The sequence below is a fragment of the Cicer arietinum genome, chromosome 2 (genome assembly GCF_000331145.2).
Source record: "Cicer arietinum cultivar CDC Frontier isolate Library 1 chromosome 2, Cicar.CDCFrontier_v2.0, whole genome shotgun sequence".
Lineage (NCBI taxonomy): Eukaryota > Viridiplantae > Streptophyta > Magnoliopsida > Fabales > Fabaceae > Cicer > Cicer arietinum.
This window is the reverse complement of record NC_021161.2, coordinates 40643020-40663093: the sequence shown is the minus strand read 5'-3', so window position 1 is coordinate 40663093 and position 20074 is coordinate 40643020. Positions and strand designations below refer to the sequence as shown.

The 20074-nt window shown below is 30.5% G+C and overlaps 2 protein-coding genes across 4 annotated transcripts in view; both read right to left on the bottom strand.

Annotated features, from left to right (window-relative positions):
- LOC101500706 (uncharacterized) overlaps positions 1-13476 on the bottom strand; it is a 30344-nt gene extending 16868 nt beyond the window's left edge. Inside the window, exons 1-4 of one of the 3 annotated variants that reach the window (XM_073365094.1) lie at positions 11259-13475; positions 4518-4658; positions 1266-1549; positions 754-1004 (exon numbers count right to left, since the gene is read on the bottom strand). In XM_073365094.1, coding sequence (XP_073221195.1) covers positions 892-1004; positions 1266-1549; positions 4518-4658; positions 11259-13225 — 2505 coding nt within the window. In that variant the 5' untranslated portion in view covers positions 13226-13475 and the 3' untranslated portion in view covers positions 754-891. Of the gene's footprint in view, positions 1-753; positions 1005-1265; positions 1550-4517; positions 4659-11258 lie in introns of those variants that run through there. The other 2 variants (XM_004490611.4, XM_073365093.1) reach the window with 2 other exon arrangements.
- An 856-nt stretch (positions 13477-14332) lies between these two features.
- LOC101510207 (uncharacterized) lies at positions 14333-15420 on the bottom strand. Its single transcript, XM_004490635.4, has one exon. The coding sequence runs from the start codon at positions 15164-15166 to the stop codon at positions 14333-14335; it is 834 nt and encodes a 277-aa protein (XP_004490692.1). The 5' UTR covers positions 15167-15420.
- Between the last annotated feature and the right edge of the window lie 4654 nt (positions 15421-20074).

Here is a 20074-nt window from a genome sequence, read left to right as displayed (position 1 = left end):
AATAACCATCCTCGAGTTCGCGTCCTCTCACATTGGATAGCTTTTAAAAACACGTGAAAAATATTATTAAACAACAAAATCCCTATTCAACCCCCTTCTAGTGATATTTAGCTACATCAGAAAGTGCACCTAGAATCCATAATCCATTCATTCCAGCATGGTTCTTCAGTTATTGATAATACATCACTGCTTTCCTACCCATCAGCAACTACAACAACACCATTCTCATCTTTGTAATTTCCATGATATTGCTTCTTTCTTTCAGGGCAATCTCTATGAAAATTCTCTTTTTTATTACAATGAACACAAATTTTCTTGGTCTTGAATTTTGAATTCTTGTGTTCTTGTTTCCTCGAGCAAACAACCCCTCAGAATCACTAGTTTCCCCTTTTATATCAATAACTTTCTTCTTCATTTCTCTTGCATTTAGAGTCACTTTAACTTCCTCCAAAGTGAGAGTTTCTCTCCTAAACAACATTGTGTCCACAAGATTTTCAAATGAGGGTGGCAGTGAGCATAGTAACATGATTGATTGATCTTCTTCGTTTATTTCAACATCAATGCTTTTTAAATCAAGAACACTCTTGGTGAATAAAGAAACATGTTATTTAACGGACATACCTTCCTCCATCTTCATTTGGTGCAGACTCTTCTTCAAATAAAGTTTGTTTGTAAGAGACTTAGTCATGTAGAGACTCTCAAGCTTCAACCAAACACTTGCAGTAGTGTCTTGAGCTGCCACTTCTCTAATAGCATCATCACCCCGGGAAAGAATGACGATGTTGTGTGCCTTGATCTCCGTATCTTTCTTCTCCTTTTTAGACAATGTTGCTGACATTTTTGAAATGCCAAACAATGCATCTTGCAGTACTTGATAAACCATCAAGGCTTTCATCTTGATTCTCCATAGCCCAAAATCGTTATCACAAGTAAACTTCTCAATATCAAATTTTGCTCCACCCATTGTTGAGGAAAGAAAAACCACCTTCTTCTTGAATCGAGCTCTTGATACCAATTTGTTGTGATTTCAATCCAAAAAATTGAATGTGAATGCATAGTTGATAATTGGAAATGATAAAAGATGAAGAAAACACGAGATAATACTCTTATTGATAATGATTAGTAAACACTAACCTTATAACTAATTTCTTCAACTAAATGCAATTATAACTAACCAATTAAATAATTAATCTCTGACCGACTAATTATTAATACTAACAATCTTTAATTATCTAAACATTAATTAATACGATATTCAACTTTACCTTGTGGCCATTTATTGGAGCTACTTGTTTTCCAAAAATCAATGTCTGGTTTTGAAATAGAGAGTCCAGCATTGTCAGATGGTGAAGTTGATGATTGAGTCGTATCCCTTGAGATATTCACTAGTTGTGGTGGTAAAATTAACGATGGTATCGTTAAGGACGTGCCGCAAGAATGTCCACCTACGTATTGTACTTCAAATATATTTGGATGGACACCATGTCGTTGTACTTGCTTCTTGGCTCGACACGCATATAACTTCATGTCATTGCACTTGTAGTAACTCCTGAAACAAACATGGAGTCATCTGCGGATTTTTGTGGGAACATAGGGTGGACCTCAATGTCTCAAACAATTTTTTTTTTAAATAAAAATAAATTCATAAAAAGTAATTGTAAAAAATATTAATTAAAAAAATACTCTATATTTTTCAATTTTAATTTTAATTGTATATGTTTTGAATTTCGCTTGAAGATATAAAAATCAAATCAATGATCTGATAAATTAAAATAAAATTGAAATTAATTAAATTGATTGTCTTTTCTGTTTTGAATTTAATCTAAATCGAATCAAATAAACTCAATCTCTATTGATTTTAGTATGATTTTACATCAGTAGTATTATCTTAAATATGTGTTATATTTTTTAATCATTTACATATTATTTTCCTCATTGTAGTTTATAAGTAGTTTACGTAATTGTTTTAATAGTATAAAAAAGCTAGTGATTAAAAAAAAAATATTTTTGAATAAGTTAATTTTTATTAATATCAATCTGATTGAACTGAATCAAATCAACATGCTATTCATCAGTTTGAGTTTAATTTTGTGATAAAAATTATAAAAACTCAATTAAACTAACTATCTTTTTTGTTTATATTTTTTTTACCAAACATACGAACCAAAGAAATATGTTATACCCATAAATTTGCATCTCCTAAGCATGTGCAACTTTTTAGTCAACTATGCCATCTTCTTGCAGTTGTGTTTGCAAAAAAAAAAAAAATTATATGTTTACATCGCAACTTTACAACCTCATTAAAGTTCTAATATACAATAAAATATTATATTTTAATTATCAATTAAAATTTTAAAAATTTGGCACCCTAAATTATTTGTTCAAGTTCTGCCACTGTATGAAGTTGATATACAAATTGGACCTTGAAATTATAAACACCGAGCAAATTAGTCTGTGAAATTTTTAAATTGGTAAATACATATAAAATATAAATCAAAATACTTTGTGTGTAAACTTTTACCGTTATATATTTGATGTGATATTGTAATTGAATATGTGGTTTATCCAGTTGATCCCACATTAATGTCATTTTCTCAAACAAAAATTTGCTAATAAAACTTTGTTATCTCATAAATAAATTTGTGAGTAATTTTAATTGTACATTGACTAATTATGGATAAATTAGTCCATGAAAGATTTAAATTTTATAGAAAAATTACTTTGCGTTGTGATAAGATTGATTTGAGCTCAATATGGAAGGGATCAAATACTCAATTAACATGTCATATTATAATTTCTAATTATAAAAGTTTAAGGATTTAATTTTTATGCACAGTTAGTATAAAGAGTTTTTACACTAACAATAAATAACAATCATCTCATGTTCAAAAATATTTGACTTGTATGATAATCACCTATAAAATAATTGACATGAGTGATTATGATGTCCTCACAGTGTAAAATATTTAATATTGTCAGTGCAATCAAATTAAACTTAGTTTATTTATAGACTATCTTGATTACTATTTTACAATTTCAATGATATATTTATTCATTTATAAAATTCAGAGATTAATTTGACCGTTGCTTACAATTTGAACGATCAATTTAGCTATTCACTCAAGAAACGTGTAGGAAATATGAATGATTTATTAAATAATTAATTATTCAAAGCATATCTATAATCTACAAAATACATTCCATCATTCTTTATGTTTTTATGAAAGTACAGTTTGATTCTTTAAGTTTTTTTGTGACATGTAGATTTATAAAGTTATCTAACTCTACATATTTACCTATCTTGATTATTATTTTACAATTTCAATGATATATTTATTAATTTATAAAATTCAGAGATTAATTCGACCGTTGTTTACAATTTGAACGATCAATTTAGCTATTCACTCAAGAAACATGTACGAAATATGAATGATTTATTAACTAATTAATTATTCAAAGCATATCTATAATCTACAAAATACATTCCATCATTCTTTATGTTTTTATGAAAGTACAGTTTGATTATTTAAGATTTTTTTGGGGCATGTAGATTTATAAAGTCATCTAACTCTACATATTTACCTTTTTTAACACATTCGATAATAAAAACCACACAGCAATTACACATATGATGTGACAATTTTAAATACTCTTTTAGTGAAAATGAAAATATTTAAAATGAATTTTGTTTACAGAATTAAAATCTTAGAAGAATTTTAAAATATTTATCTTCTTCCATTCATCATTATCTTTCAACACTTCGCCTTAAAACCAAAATTTCCAAAACTAAAATGATTTTTTTTACCCAAAAACCTTAAGACAATGGATATATGGCCACCTCTCTTATATATACAACATTTCTTTCATTCTTAGTTGATGTGGGACTAACCACTCACACTTGAATTCAAACAATTTATTGTTGAGTTTTGGTTGCAATAGAGGAGATTGAAATAGTCTCACATTGCTTTAAATTGTAAAGGAAGAGGGAACTCAAAGTTATATATATGACTGTAGTTTTTCATTACAATTCGAACTTCCTTAAAGTAAAGAGAAAAATCAATTTCCATTAATTGCTTTAGTTTCATGTTTTAAGCCTCATGTTTATAATAATTTGTCAATGGTGAATTCATGAACTTTTTATTTTACGTGTCTTGTTGATTTATTATAGGTTTTTAGATGATAAAATATGAATATTTGAATGATAATTTTTATATTTTTAATGGATTCAATAGTTACACATTGTGATTTCTTTAAATTGTCTTTATATTTATTTAACTTTATAATTTTAAAATTATTTTTATGAATATTTCAATTAATATTTTTTTAAAAAGATTATTGATTGATCAATTTGTCGACCAACCATGAAGAATGGCGGAGTGAAATTTTCAATCTCATGTCTCTGATTGACTCGCCCCACTTCTCCTATTTTTAGATTGGTTAAAAATAGATAGGAACAAAACGAAACGGGTTGAATATTTTGCCATTGCTAGATTAATTTATTAATTGACCATACGTACCTAGGGTATTTAAACCCAAATGTTTCTTTCTTGCCGTATTTTTTCCAGGTAAACCCGTCATCTGGTGGCATTTTATCTGGGTTCCAAAATTGTGGTGCGGGAGATACCACCACTATTGTTCTCGTCCATGAATCCTTTTGCCTGCCAGTAATTAATTGCAAACACACAGTCATTAGGCCGGTGTCCAATATTTTCTGCTATATTCTACTATATGTTAAGTAATTATTCTACTATATTCTTTCTATTTTAATATTTTTTTTAAATTCTTTTCATTGGAGTATTTTCACCGATGCTCTAGTGATTCATATCTAACTTGACGTTCATTCTCTTAAAATACAAATATCAATGACAAAATTAAGTGATCAAGACTCCAATAAATTAATATAGGTGCATACATCCTAATTTTACAATCACAAAAGCAATTGAAGTGATATAATATGTCACTATAGAAAGCACAATCATTAATCTCCTAACCTAAATATTCAACCTACACAAAAATCTAGTAGAAATAAATATCAAAGACATGAAATTAAACAATGTGAGACCGTTGATTGTATTCTATGATAAAAAATTCTCAAGTTTTTCAAGAACACAAAAAATTTAGTGATATATTTTTTCTTTCTTTATAATTAGCCTATATTTTACAAAACTCATTCTTTCTTTTAGCCTAAATTGACATTCTCCAAATTTACTCTTAGTTTGCTTTAATTGACATTCTACAAATTCATTTTTTTAGTTTTAAATAGCATTCTACAAAATTCTTTTTTTTAGTTTTAATTGACATTTCGACTTATATCCAAAACCAAAATTTATTAATTAATTATACTAATTAATTAATTATTTTACACTAATTTATTATTTATTTAATTGACTATATTATATAAATATTTATAACATTAATGTATTAACTCTCTCTATTATCAATATTATATATGTCATAGTTTTTAAATATATTCTTAAAGTTATTAGATCACTAGCATAAGTAACGATTTCAAAATGCAGATTGACAATATTTTGAAATAAAATAAAAACTATAAGTCAGAGATGTGGTTTTGAACATGCTTTGAGAATGTCATACGCTTAATTACTGAAACCATGAGAAGATCTTGTAGGCATGCCCGATGTAATAGTTTAAATTAGAAAAAATGTTATTGTTGCTATTATGGGTTATCTAAATGATGGCCCATTTTAGTTTTTGATTGTGATTGAATCATGTCATCTTATTTATGTGTACTAATGATGAATGGTTAAAAAATGTTTGAGTAACTCAAACTTAATAATGTGTTTGGTTGTAAGGAGACGTGAAAAGATAAAAGAAGTGAGAAATAGTGTAAGAAGAGAAAAATAGAATTAATTTGATGTAGTATTTAGAATAAGAGATAAAGAAAAAGAATAGAAGATAGATAAATAATGTTTAATTTTAAAAGTATTAAAATATTCTTTAATTAAAAAATTACCATCAAATTTAATTTAATTTAATTTTTATATAATTTTTATATAATTTCTATTAAATTAAGTTATTAAATAAGTTTTTTTTTCCTGAAATTTTAATTTGTAAGTCAGGAACATTAAATTTCCTTAAAATTCATAACAGTAAGTTAATTATTAATCATTTAATTTAATTGATTTATATTATTTTATTTATATATAAAAAAATTAAATATTTTATAAATTTTATTTCAAAATAATCATGTATCCTCACCTCGTAAGTTTCAATAAAACAAAATTTTTAAGTTATATAATCTCTTTCCATGTTCAATCAAATAGAAGAAGTTGTCTCTTTTTCCTTTCTTTATCTCTCTCTTGTTTCTCTCTTTACAAACTATTTTTTATCAATCACACCCTAAGTGATAATGGAGGTTACTAAGTGGTAAGTGCGATAAAACCAACATAATAATTGATAACGTTAGAAGAAGAGAGGAGGGGTAGTTACAAATTGTTCTTATGCACGAGTCGTGGTCTCGACACATAGTCGACAAGGTTCATCGAGACTTATGTAACTCCAAAAATCTGAGGTCTCATGATCGATTCAGATTGTGGACAAACCCCCAAAAGTTTTGGAATAACAAATTATTAACTACTTTTGTTAGAGAGAGGAAAATAGTTCTAATAGAAAACTCACAATTTACTTAAAGTTCAATGTCAAGTACAAGGTGATATTTATAGGTACAAATAGATAACTCTAAACACAATTCTAAGAGCTTTCTAATTAATACCCACTTCAAGATACGTCTAACATTAAAACACTCATAGATTCTTACATAGAAATTTTACATGGTTCTAGACTTATCTAATTTCAAATTAGTAACAACAATGCTCCCCCTTAATTTGAAATTTTCTTCTTTATTCCAAGTCTTGCTCTTAGCATTTGAAAGTCTTCAAATTTTAAGGGATTTGTAAAAATAACTTCATTTTGATCTTGAGTCTTCACATATTTAAGTTCAACTTCTTTCTTGGCAATGCATTCTATAATGAAATGGTACTGCATACAAAACATCAGACATTGTACATGTTAAGTATCTTAGGCTTCCAACAAGGCTTTTGAAAAAAGAAGGGTCCTCATTTTGTCCATCTTCAAACTTTGACAACTCTAATCCGCTCTCCATTGGTGTGTTCAACGGATTACAATCAAATATTTTAAATTTCTTCAAAACTTCATTTGCATAGTTTTGTTGAGAAATAAATATATGTTCTTCCAATTGTTTTACTTATAGCCCTAAGTAGTATGACATGAGCCCAACATCAATCATCTTGAACTCAAACGCCATGGTCTTTTTGAACTCTTCAAATAAACATGGATTATTCCTAGTGAATATAAGATCATCCACATAGAGACAAGCAATCAAAATATATCCATTATCACATACTTTGACATAAAAAACATATTCATTAAGACAACGAGCAAACACATTGTCTTTGAAGTATTTGTCGATGTGACTATTCCATGCTCTTGGTGCTTGCTTCAATCCATATAACGCTCTCCTCAATCTCAAAAATTTATCTTCATATAATTTAATTGTGTACCCCATTGACTTCTCAACATAGATCTCTTCTTCAGGATAGCCATTTAGAAATCCCGATTTTACTACAAGTTGATAAAGTTTCCACTTATTTTGAGCCACTACAGAGATTAGAAAACGAGTAGTGTATGTGCAAGCAACTGGTGCAAAAAAATCTTCATAGTCAACTCCCTGTTTTTGTTTGTAGCATTTGGCAACAATTCTTGCTTTGTATTTTTCAACCTATCCATTAGCATTCTTTTTAGCCTTGTACACCCATTTGATTCCAATTGCTTTATGGCCTTTTGGAAGACTTGCTAATTCCAAGTGTTGTTCTTCACACTTGATTTGATCTTTTTATCCATAGCTTGCCTCCACCTCTTATCTTTCACTGCTTCGCCATAATTTAATGGTTCACTATCTGCCAAGAGACAATACAACTCTTCAAATTCAATAGTAACTTCAATTGACCTTTCATAAATGTTTTTTATATGTTTCATCTTACTTGGTCGTTCGCTTGAACTTTCATCTAGAGAAATGGGTGAAGGATAAGGTGAAGAAGGTGGAGTTGCATCTTGAATTGGCATTGTGGTCTCTTGATCTTCTTCAAAATATGGAAAGAAATTATAGTTTGTTTCTTCTTGACCCTCCTAATTCCATGTAACATCTTCATCAGATTCAACATCACGACTTATGATAACTCTTCATCATTTGCATATTTTTTATTGTATTTAGTTTTATTTATCTTTAATCATTAGTTAATTTAAGGAGTTATTTGATATATTTTGTTGGTTTTAGTTCTTGGATTTAATAAAATGCTTATGTTCTTATTTCCTTGATTAAGTAGAGATTTTTTGTAGTTTTGTGTTAATTCTTTGTTTTAGTGCAATGTTGAATTTTGGTGAGAAATCAACATGATCTATTTGAAGTATTGCAATCATATCTGGAGTTGTAGATGTCCAATTGGAGTCAAACCAAGTGCAAATGAAAGCTAATATCCATAGCTACACCTTCTATGAAGATACCGAAACCAAATTCGAAATCAAAATAGGAGAAAAATGCAGTATTCATCAGACATCAGATGATGTGCGCTTGAAGTGCATATCCCACGCATGGGGTGCATAACCTTTAGAATACGAATCATAGCCACAACAAAGACGTGTTTGATGCTTCGATCATCAAGTTTGGATATTTCTTGTTGTGGCACATGTGCATATGTTATGCTCCTAAAGACACACAAGAAATTAACGCTAGGTGTCTTTCCATTCCACCCTTCTAAAGGGGTTTGGTCTTTGACATTTGAAGTTGGAGAGCGATTTGTCAAATAGACCGCACAAGAAACTGCTTCAACGCAAAACTCCTTTGGTATCCTTTTCGACCTTAGCATGCATCTTTCCATGTTCAAAATAGTTATATTCTTTCTCTCGGTTACCCAATTTTGTAGCAGAGATCTTAGAACTGTTAACGGACTGCGAATTCCATGAGATCACCGAGTTCATTGAACTCCTTCGAAGTAAATTTACTTCCTCGATCAGATCTCAAAGCTTTGATTTCATAACTGTTGTCCTTCTCTACAAGAGCTTTGAAATTCTTGAAAACAACAAAAGCTTCTGATTTCTGCTTTAAGAAATAAATCAAGTTTTTCTACTAAAATCATCAATGAAGAAAATTAAATATTACTTTTATCAAATGAAAATGGATTGATTGGCCCACACAAGTCGATATGCACAAATTGCAATGGTGTAGTTGCTCTTGATGTAGCTTCTTTTGGGAAACTTTTCTAGCTTTCTTGCCAAGAAGACAATTTGCACACAATTGATTTGGATGATTGAATGAGGGCATCCCTTTCACCATATTCTTTTCTCCCATAATTTTAAGTGCACCAAAGTTCAAGTGGTCATACCTCATATGTCAACGCCATGATTCATCTTTAAACATTTTGCTTCAATATAGTTCTTAAGTTCAAGACAAACATTCTATTTTTCGACATAAGAACATTAAAGATTAAACTGCTAATTTGACCTCTAAGCCAAAAACATTTATTTTTCATGATAATTTCATATCTCTTTTCAAGAAGTTGGACCAAACTCAAAATATTACTCTTTAATTTAGGTACATAGTAAACATCACTAATCAACTTATGACTCCCATCTTTCGAAGATATTAGAATCGTACATTTCCCTTTAATTTGCACTTTTGATGAGTCTCCAAAGGAAAAATTTCCATTCATTTTTTCATTAAACTCAACAAATTCCTATTTGCGTCCACACATATGGTTACTTGCACCATTGTCCAAGTACCATGTATTATTAGCATCTCTCTCTTCTTTGTTGAGTGTTAGCAACAAAGTTGACTTTTCATCTTCGTCAATAAGATTAGTCTCTTCTTCCTCTTGATTAGGATCATTACAACATTCCAAAGAAAAATGGTCAAATTCATAACAGTTATAACATTCAACTTTAGATTTGTCATATCTTCTTTTACTTTTATAACAGCCATAATTTCTTCCTCTTCTACAAATTCTTGGTGATGAGTGACTTCTTTCTTCGCAATTTGATTCACCATTGAAGCATATTCCTCTTCCTCCTTGGCCACGTCCATGTCTTCGTCCTCTTCCTTGTCCACATTCGTTTTGACTATTGAATCTTCTAGCATCCTTCAAAGAAGTTTTGATCTTGAGAACTTGCTCTAATGACTCTTCTTGCCTTTTCTTCATTCTTTCTTCCCGAGCTTACAAAGAACCATCTAATTCTGGAATGAACATTGAGTAAATATATTTTGATTCCTCAATAACACACACCATATAATCGAACTTAAGAGTCAAGGAACGAAGAATCTTCTCCTCTACACGAACATCTTCTATCTTATCTCCATATCTCTTCATTTGGTTAATAATTATGTTCACCCTTGAGCAATAATTTGAAATGGATTTGGAATCCTTAATCTTCAAAGCTTCAAAATCTCCCGTAAGAGATTAAAGTCTTATCTTTTTCACTTTGACAATGCCTTCGAGTGATTTCTCCAAAATCTCCCAATTTTCCTTTGAATTCGTAGTATCGACAACCTTTTCAAACATAGAATCACTCAAACATTGATGAATGAGAGCAAAAGCTTGTTGATCATTCTTCCTTGTCCTTGCTAAAACCTCATTATCAACTTGAGACAATTCATCTTCGTCTTATGGCTCATCATAGCCATGTTCAACAATCTCTCATACACTCAAACATTGAAGAATGAGAGCAAGAGCTTGTTGATCCTTCTTCCTTGTCCTTGCTAAAACCTCACTCTCAACTTGAGACAATCCCTCTTCGTCTTGTGGCTCATCATAGCCTTTTTCAACAATCTCTCATACACTTTGAGAGTCAAACAATGCTTTCATGTAAAGACATCATTTTCATAATTCTCTTTTTTAAGAAGAGGAAAGTGAAAAGTAGTGTAATCACGGGTCGTCATCTCTAGACTCTCACAACTAAGCTTTAGATACCACTTTATTAGAGGGAGAAAATTATTTATAATAGACAACTCATAATTTGTTTGATGTTTAATGTCACGTACTAGGGGTATTTATAAGTATAAATAGATAATGGTAGACACATTTTTATAAATTTCCTAATTAATACTCACTTCTAGATGCATCCCACATTAAACCACTTTTAGATTCTTATACAGAAATTTTAGATGATTTTAGATTTATCTAATTTCAAATTAGTAATAATGCTATAAAGTTAAGAAGTTGAGATACCTTTCAAGTGGTTGCCGGTAGTTGAGATACCTTTCATGTGGTTGGGAGAAGTTAAAATACATTTGTTGTTGTTCCGAGGGTGATGCTTCATGCACATCTGCTTTCACATTCTCCCCATCTATCTCGTCAACCTGTTGAGAGCTGTACAATAACGGCTGAACGTCTCCAAAAGGACCAGTCGTCTGGAATAAATCTTGCACTAAAGTGGGGGGTATAGTGCCCATGGTCTTTTGATATTTAGCATGATACTGAGATTTTTTCAAAGCATGTTTTCCAATCCAGAAATCGACCAAAAGGGTTCCTAGTTTGGTATCTTTGGTCATCTCAACTATGTATTTGTCGTTATTCATCCAGAAAATATAGCTTAAAGAAGGGTCCTCGTAGGATTTGGACTTCTCTTCCAAATTGCTCTCCAATTGGTCCATAATCCTATTCATCTGCCCAGAAAGTGAGGAACCGTCAAACACTTGCTCTAGTGTTGGACAGAACCGACAAACCGCATGGAGGTAGTTCATCACGTGCTGGGTAATCGGGTGAAGACCGCCACCGGGAACCGTCACAGCCGAATCTCGAACAATCAGATTCTCCAACTCCACGAAAATGCCTCTGATTGATTCCCCCAATCTCTTCCATATCGTGATCGCTTCATTCATTAGAGACACACTATGCTGATCACAAAATAAGGATTCAAAATCTGGAATTAGGTCACGCAATGTTTCAAACACCTTAAGGGTGTTAAACAAATGCTCTGGCGAACGCCTTCCATTTGCAACACCATCGGCAAAATTTAACAACTGAACGGTGGATCCTCTGCAAACCTCCATGAAAGAGAAATCTGCTGCTGATGAGAATCCGAAGAAGACGCGATCGCAGAGTCGTCGCTCGCCATGAAAAAGTATCTTGAGAGCGACATTGGAAGCTTTAATCCATATTTCAATCTCTTCTTTGAGGTCCTGCCACGACATATTGTGAACTTCATCGAGACTGAACTTCTGAAACCTAAATAATTTATGCATTAGGCACTCATCCAAGCATTTCCTCCGACAGTTGTTGTACACATCGGAAAACTCCTTTTCAAATCCAGCTGTCACCATCAACATGGCTGTTTCCTGAACACTTTTGATGGTTTCTGGGTGTAGTGCATCCATCATGAAGTTAGGATCGGCCACCACCAACTGAGAGTCTTCTTCAACATATTTTTCTATTTGCTCCAAAAGCATTTCAATGAGATTTGAATTTTCCTGCTCAAGCGCCTTCACACAAGTCTGGAGTTGATCCATCATACTATTGAAATCACTACCGACCAATTGGGGTGAATTGATGCCATTGCTATTGCTAGCAATATCAGTACTGTCCAATTGTAGGGAATTCATGTTAATAACCACTGAACTTCCATTTTGGAGTTCAGAGTACTCATTATCTGCTCTGGCAATGGCATCTATTGAAGAAAATGAAGAACGGAGAATAATAAGGGAATAGCTGAAACCTGCTCCAACAATGAATAACTGCAATTTAATCTTCATGAGTTGTACAATTAGAACTCCTAGAAAAAAGTAAAGAAGATCCACTTCAAATCCGCACTGAGTTTGACGCGACAAACTGAGTGACATAATAGAAAAGGCAGCACATGAAATGATACTATATGCATCTGGTTTTCCATTCATAACTTTATCAAAGAAAAATGAATAGACAGAGGTGATTGTTAATGCCAAATATGCTGCGTGAGCTTTGAAACGAAGACTTCTTGAGTGTCTCCATATCCTTGCAAATAGAATCACCAGACAGATTATGAAGCTGAAAACGGTGTAAAGAAAAATCTTCAAAAGATTCCATTCTCCAAAGAGATAGTTGAAGGAAGAACTGAGAGCATAACAAAGCAATCCAACTACAGCTGAAGCAAAGCCCCCAAATCTCCACACCTTTGGATGCATCAGCCATCTCCAAATTTGGATGAGAATTGGTGTCATGTTTTATCTGAATTGAATTACTCTCATAAAAACACATACAGAGATAACTCATTTTGACTTTGGATAAAAGCCATCCCGTTTTGATTATGAAATTTCGAGGGAAATATCCTGGAATGCAGTTCCCAATCACAGTTCACAAGGACCAAAAATTTCGAGGCAAGGGACCAAAAATTTGGATATTTTCTTGAGACAAGTTTCCATCAATTATTTTCACTTGTTATAGTTCACTTTAGTCCGAGTTTATATTTCTTACTTGTTTTGTAAACTGTACATACTTTTATGTATTTTCGATTAATATTATTTGTTTATTTAATCGATTTAACTGTGACAATTTTCAACACTAAAATTTTTTATCTCCCTAATTGTTATGGTTGACAAAATAATTTTAACCTAAGTTTTACTTGTTTTTCTATAGAATAAATGATAAAATAAATTAATATTTAATTGTAACATTGCAGATTTGAATACGAGATACATGATATTTATTTTAACAATATCAATATTTATTAATTTAACTAAGTCTTACGGATACTACACTAAGTTTTTCTATAAATTTTAATTTATATAAAAAGTTTTATCAATGTTCATAAATATTCAAATTATACACAAAATACTTTTTAATAATACTATCATTAAAAAAAATCCGTAAAAAAAAAATCATATGAATAAAATTGAAGAAGCATGTTAATTAAACACACTCAGTAATAATAATTTTAAAGTTTCATTTTGATACATATAAAAAGTTTTATAAAAAGGGCAATTATTAACAATTTGAAGAGTAATATACTCTCTTTTATTGATTAAAATTTATATAAACTTTACTAAATTGTGTGGGTATCATTTAATTTGTTGGAACTAATAGAAATTATAACCAATTAAATTAAAAAGTATGATAAAAAATGTGTTATGTTAGCCTTATGCTAACTTGAAAATGACATGCTTGAAAAGTCTAACGTTGCACATGTTGAAAAGTCTAACGTTGCACATCTATGACTTACTAGGCAAGTTCCAATCCAACACAACGAAAATCTCATCTCCAATCAATTAATGATCGGTAGTATCCACATAATGTAGTATACAAACTTTTAATTCATCATAGAGTTTTAACTAGCTTGTTGCAAACACGTTCAGCTCAACCACACAATTTAGTAGTGAGACTCTATCATCAACACTTGTGTCAATATATGAGAAGTGATTAATTGACTCCAAAAGCATTTCAATGAGATTTGAATTTTCCTGCTCAAGCGCCTTCACATAAGTCTCGAGTTGATCCATCATACTATTGAAATCACTACCGACCAATTGTGGTGAATCGATGCGATTGCTAGCAATATCAGCACTGTCCAATTGTAGGGAATTCATGTTAATAGTCACTGAATTTCCATCTTCATTATCTGCTCTGGCAATGGCATCTAATGAAGAAAATGAAGAACGAAGAATAATAAGTGAATAGCTGAAACCTGCTCCAACAATGAATAACTGCAATTTAATCTTCATGAGTTGTACAATTAGAACTCCTAGAAAAAAGTAAAGAAGATCCACTTCAAATCCGCACTGAGTTTGACGCGACAAACTGAGTGACATAATAGAAAAGGCAGCACATGAAATGATACTATATGCATCTGGTTTTCCATTCATAACTTTATCAAAGAAAAATGAATAGACAGAGGTGATTGTTAATGCCAAATATGCTGCGTGAGCTTTGAAACGAAGACTTCTTGAGTGTCTCCATATCCTTGCAAATAGAATCACCAGACAGATTATGAAGCTGAAAACGGTGTAAAGAAAAATCTTCAAAAGATTCCATTCTCCAAAGAGATAGTTGAAGGAAGAACTGAGAGCATAACAAAGCAATCCAACTACAGCTGAAGCAAAGCCCCCAAATCTCCACACCTTTGGATGCATCAGCCATCTCCAAATTTGGATGAGAATTGGTGTCATGTTTTATCTGAATTGAATTACTCTCATAAAAACACATACAGAGATAACTCATTTTGACTTTGGATAAAAGCCATCCCGTTTTGATTATGAAATTTCGAGGGAAATATCCTGGAATGCAGTTCCCAATCACAGTTCACAAGGACCAAAAATTTCGAGGCAAGGGACCAAAAATTTGGATATTTTCTTGAGACAAGTTTCCATCAATTATTTTCACTTGTTATAGTTCACTTTAGTCCGAGTTTATATTTCTTACTTGTTTTGTAAACTGTACATACTTTTATGTATTTTCGATTAATATTATTTGTTTATTTAATCGATTTAACTGTGACAATTTTCAACACTAAAATTTTTTATCTCCCTAATTGTTATGGTTGACAAAATAATTTTAACCTAAGTTTTACTTGTTTTTCTATAGAATAAATGATAAAATAAATTAATATTTAATTGTAACATTGCAGATTTGAATACGAGATACATGATATTTATTTTAACAATATCAATATTTATTAATTTAACTAAGTCTTACGGATACTACACTAAGTTTTTCTATAAATTTTAATTTATATAAAAAGTTTTATCAATGTTCATAAATATTCAAATTATACACAAAATACTTTTTAATAATACTATCATTAAAAAAAATCCGTAAAAAAAAAATCATATGAATAAAATTGAAGAAGCATGTTAATTAAACACACTCAGTAATAATAATTTTAAAGTTTCATTTTGATACATATAAAAAGTTTTATAAAAAGGGCAATTATTAACAATTTGAAGAGTAATATACTCTCTTTTATTGATTAAAATTTATATAAACTTTACTAAATTGTGTGGGTATCATTTAATTTGTTGGAACTAATAGAAATTATAACCAATTAAATTAAAAAGTATGATAAAAAATGTGTTATGTTAGCCTTATGCTAACTTGAAAATGACATGCTTGAAAAGTCTAACGTTGCACATGTTGAAAAGTCTAACGTTGCACATCTATGACTTACTAGGCAAGTTCCAATCCAACACATCTATGACTTACTAGGCAAGTTCCAATCCAACACAACGAAAATCTCATCTCCAATCAATTAATGATCGGTAGTATCCACATAATGTAGTATACAAACTTTTAATTCATCATAGAGTTTTAACTAGCTTGTTGCAAACACGTTCAGCTCAACCACACAATTTAGTAGTGAGACTCTATCATCAACACTTGTGTCAATATATGAGAAGTGATTAATTGAATTGGGAAATTTTATTGATGATTAAAAGATGTACACAGTTTTTTAGTTCTAAAGATCAGATTTCCTCGCGACAAATTATAAGTTTCAAAAATACAGCTCGAATATTAGGTGCAAAAACATTTGATATATTAGAGTGTATATTTAAATATTGAATGTCTTTTTTTTTCTTTACATTTAATGTATTTGAGTTTCTTTCACTAAAAACTATAAAAACATCATACAACAAATTACTAATATAACACAACTAAGGTTTTGTTTCGGAGTATAGTTGGGAAGGGAAGGGGGAGCTTTTGAGGGAATATATTATAGAGAAATAGGAAGAAAAAAAAATTTATAAGAGTTATTTTATAGAGAATGGTAATAGAATGTATGTGATTAATATATTTTTAATTTTTAGAGCATTATAACAACATCGAAATCATTTAAAGAGTTTGTGTAAGCCCTCCAATACGAATTTTGAGTCACCCAAAATTGGGCGATTTGTATTATAAATAAAAACAAACCCGTCAAAATGTTGTCTACTCAAAGCTCTTTGTCACATACTAAAACTTTGAGGGTTAGCTCGAATTCAATTGAGTTGTCACCAAAATTTAGTTAAATAGAAAAAACATTAGGAAATCATTAAAAATAGAAAAAATAGTCTTTGAAACTAGATTTAAGATTCGGAGTCAGTGGTTATGCATAGGAAAATTATTATGACCCTACAACATTCGTTAAAAAACTGTTACCTATAACTATTTGTGCAAATATTTATGTTAACTTTAGAATATATTTTTCTCCATGTTAGTTAAATGTGAATATAATTTTTTATAATTGTGATGTTGAAATAAAAGAGTACTCAAAATAGAGAGATAAAAAAAAATCATTGTGCAATTGATAGAATAATTGTGCTTAACAAGAGTGCAATTGATAGAATAATATCAAAATAATTTTGTGTATTTTGATAATAACATCTTTTGGTTCTTTTGTCAATGTTTGAGAATCTCCACAATGAAAATTTGAAGAAAAAAAAGTGATAGAATAATTTGAAAATGTGTATCTAACTCCAAGTAGTAAAATATATTATCTCAAAATATCATACTTTTACCTAAGTCTCATTACAACCCGAAAGTCCTCTAAAAGTGTATGTGTTTGTTACAATTGTGAATACTAACTAGAATTTTTTCAAGTTTATGGTAGCGTGATGCATGTTCTACGATTTGAGTGATAAATTCATAATCCTTGCTAAATACTTGAGATAAATTTTAGTGAGATTGTGTGAAGAGAGAGTTGAACTTGACGAATGAATGCTAAAGTGTATAAATTGTGTGTGTGTGTTTTTTTTTTGTTTGTAAGCAAACATGGAGTATGATGAATGTTTTGTAGTAACTTGAACTTTGAGAATTGAGTTTGATTTGATTTGATAAATTGAGTTTAAGTTTGATTTTAATTGTACCAAATATGAAGTTAATTGTTGCTTGGTGACAAACAATAGACTAAGTTTGAGGTTGTGATAACTCTTCACCATATGCATATTTTTCATTATTTTTAGTCTTATTTATCTTTAATCATTAGTTAATTTAATGATGTTATTTGATATATTTGTTGATTTTAGTTCTTGAATTTAATGAAACGTTTATGTTCTTATTTCCTTGATTAAGTAGAGATTTTTTGTAGTTTTGCGTTGTTTCTTTGTTTTAGTGCAATGCTGAATTTTGGTGAGAAATCAACATATCATGTGTGGAATATTCCAGCCATATCTGAATTTGTAGATGTCCAATTGGAGTCAAACCAAGTGAAAATGAAAGTTAAGATCCATAGCTACAACTTTCATAAATATTCCGGAACCAAATTCAGACTCAAAAGAGGAGAAAAACGCACTAAACGCCAAATAGAAGAGGTTTTGCGTTTGAATCATGTAGCCTACGCCTGAGGCGCATTTATACATGTACAATTTGTCTCTTTTACGCCGCAATGCTCCTAAAGCGCCAATGGAACGCGCGAAGCGCAGCAAAACACGTTTTTCTCACTTTTTAGGCATTTTTTTACTATTGGGAAGTTGAGAGACTTGTGCCCTAGTAGAGAAACTCATAGATGGTTGTTCTTAACACCATTGGAGAAGTTTTATCAAGAATCATTCTTGTAATTCTTCTTTAATCCCTATCTGTTGTATCTCTATCATGAGTAACTTGTTAAGAATGAATGAAACAAGATGAAACCCTTATTTTTCTGATTTGATTTCTAGTTATATGAATGAGTTTATTGATTTATTTTTCTCATCTTTGTGTTTAATGTTTTTTATTGCTAGATCAATATTAAAATGTTCTACCATTCGTATTTTAAAACGGAAGTGGACTTTATTAATGCTTGATATGAGAAATTCATGATATTGTAGTTTAGGGATAGATGTAGGTCATGAAACCAATTAAATTTGTTGCAAATGCAACAGTTTAGAAAAAGAATTTATGTACCATAAAGCTTAATTCTAATCTTAAACCCACTAAGGAATTAAAGGTTACTTGGAGTTAAAGGTTCATTCACTAAGACATTAGAGCAAGAATAATAAAGAGAGACTTTATTAATGTTTGATATGAGAAATTCATGATATTGTAGTTTATGGGTAGATGCAGGTCATGAAACCAATTAAATTTGTTGCAAAGGCAACAATTTAGAAAAAGAATTTATGTACCGTAAAGCTTAATTCAAATCTTAAATCCACTAAGGAATTAGAGGTTACTTTGGAGTTAAAGGTTTTGTCACTAAGACATTAGGGCAAGAATAATAAAGAGAATTCGGTAATAATTCAATAAAGGAACTTACTAACTATTATCAAATTAGAAACCAAGGTTGGATTCGAAGTGAAACTCATCCTTGACATTTTTCTTATTATAAAGGATCAATTTTATTACTGTTGTTAATTTTAAATATTATTTCAATTAATTCAGAAACTTTTTGATCAGTTTTAATAATTAAATACTACTCAATAGTAAAACGCAATCATTGAGTTCGACACTCAGTGTTGAGACAAACTCTATATTTTAAATTTTGATGAAAATAAACAAAGGTTAATTAAGAATGTTAATTATGATTCTAAATGTTATGTTAATTTAACTTGTGCTTTTGAGTGGATTTAATTAAGAGCAGAATCAAGCAAATCAAGAAAAGACAACAACAAGATCATTCTGCATCGTAACAAAGAATGATCTTCAGCTTCAACAAATTATCCATCACAGCATATTGGTCAAATCTTTTCTATCCCTGTGATAAAAAGTCCGCTCAAGAAATCATTCATATCTAATCAGTACATGGCAAGGAACAAGTAGGAATCATCCAGACTCAAAAAGGTTATTTGATCGCAAAGATCAAAAGACTCAAAGACAAACAAAAATCATGAAGATCTGCATACTCCAAAATTCAAATGTCAAGAAAGTTTGATCAATCTGGGCATATGACAAGACAATAACAAAGGAAATCCAGAATGTTTAAAACGGGAACTCCAGAATGATTATTGAAGCTCAAGAAAGTTCAAACTGACAAACCAAGAACGTTAATCATTCTCCGTTTTTCTGCACAGAGACAGCAGCTCTATTTCTCTTTGTTTTGATCTGCAATTCCTCTCCAACCTTCTCTAGCTACACTCAAGACTCAAGGCAGATAATGTACCATCCAAGATCAATGAAGAAACGTCAAA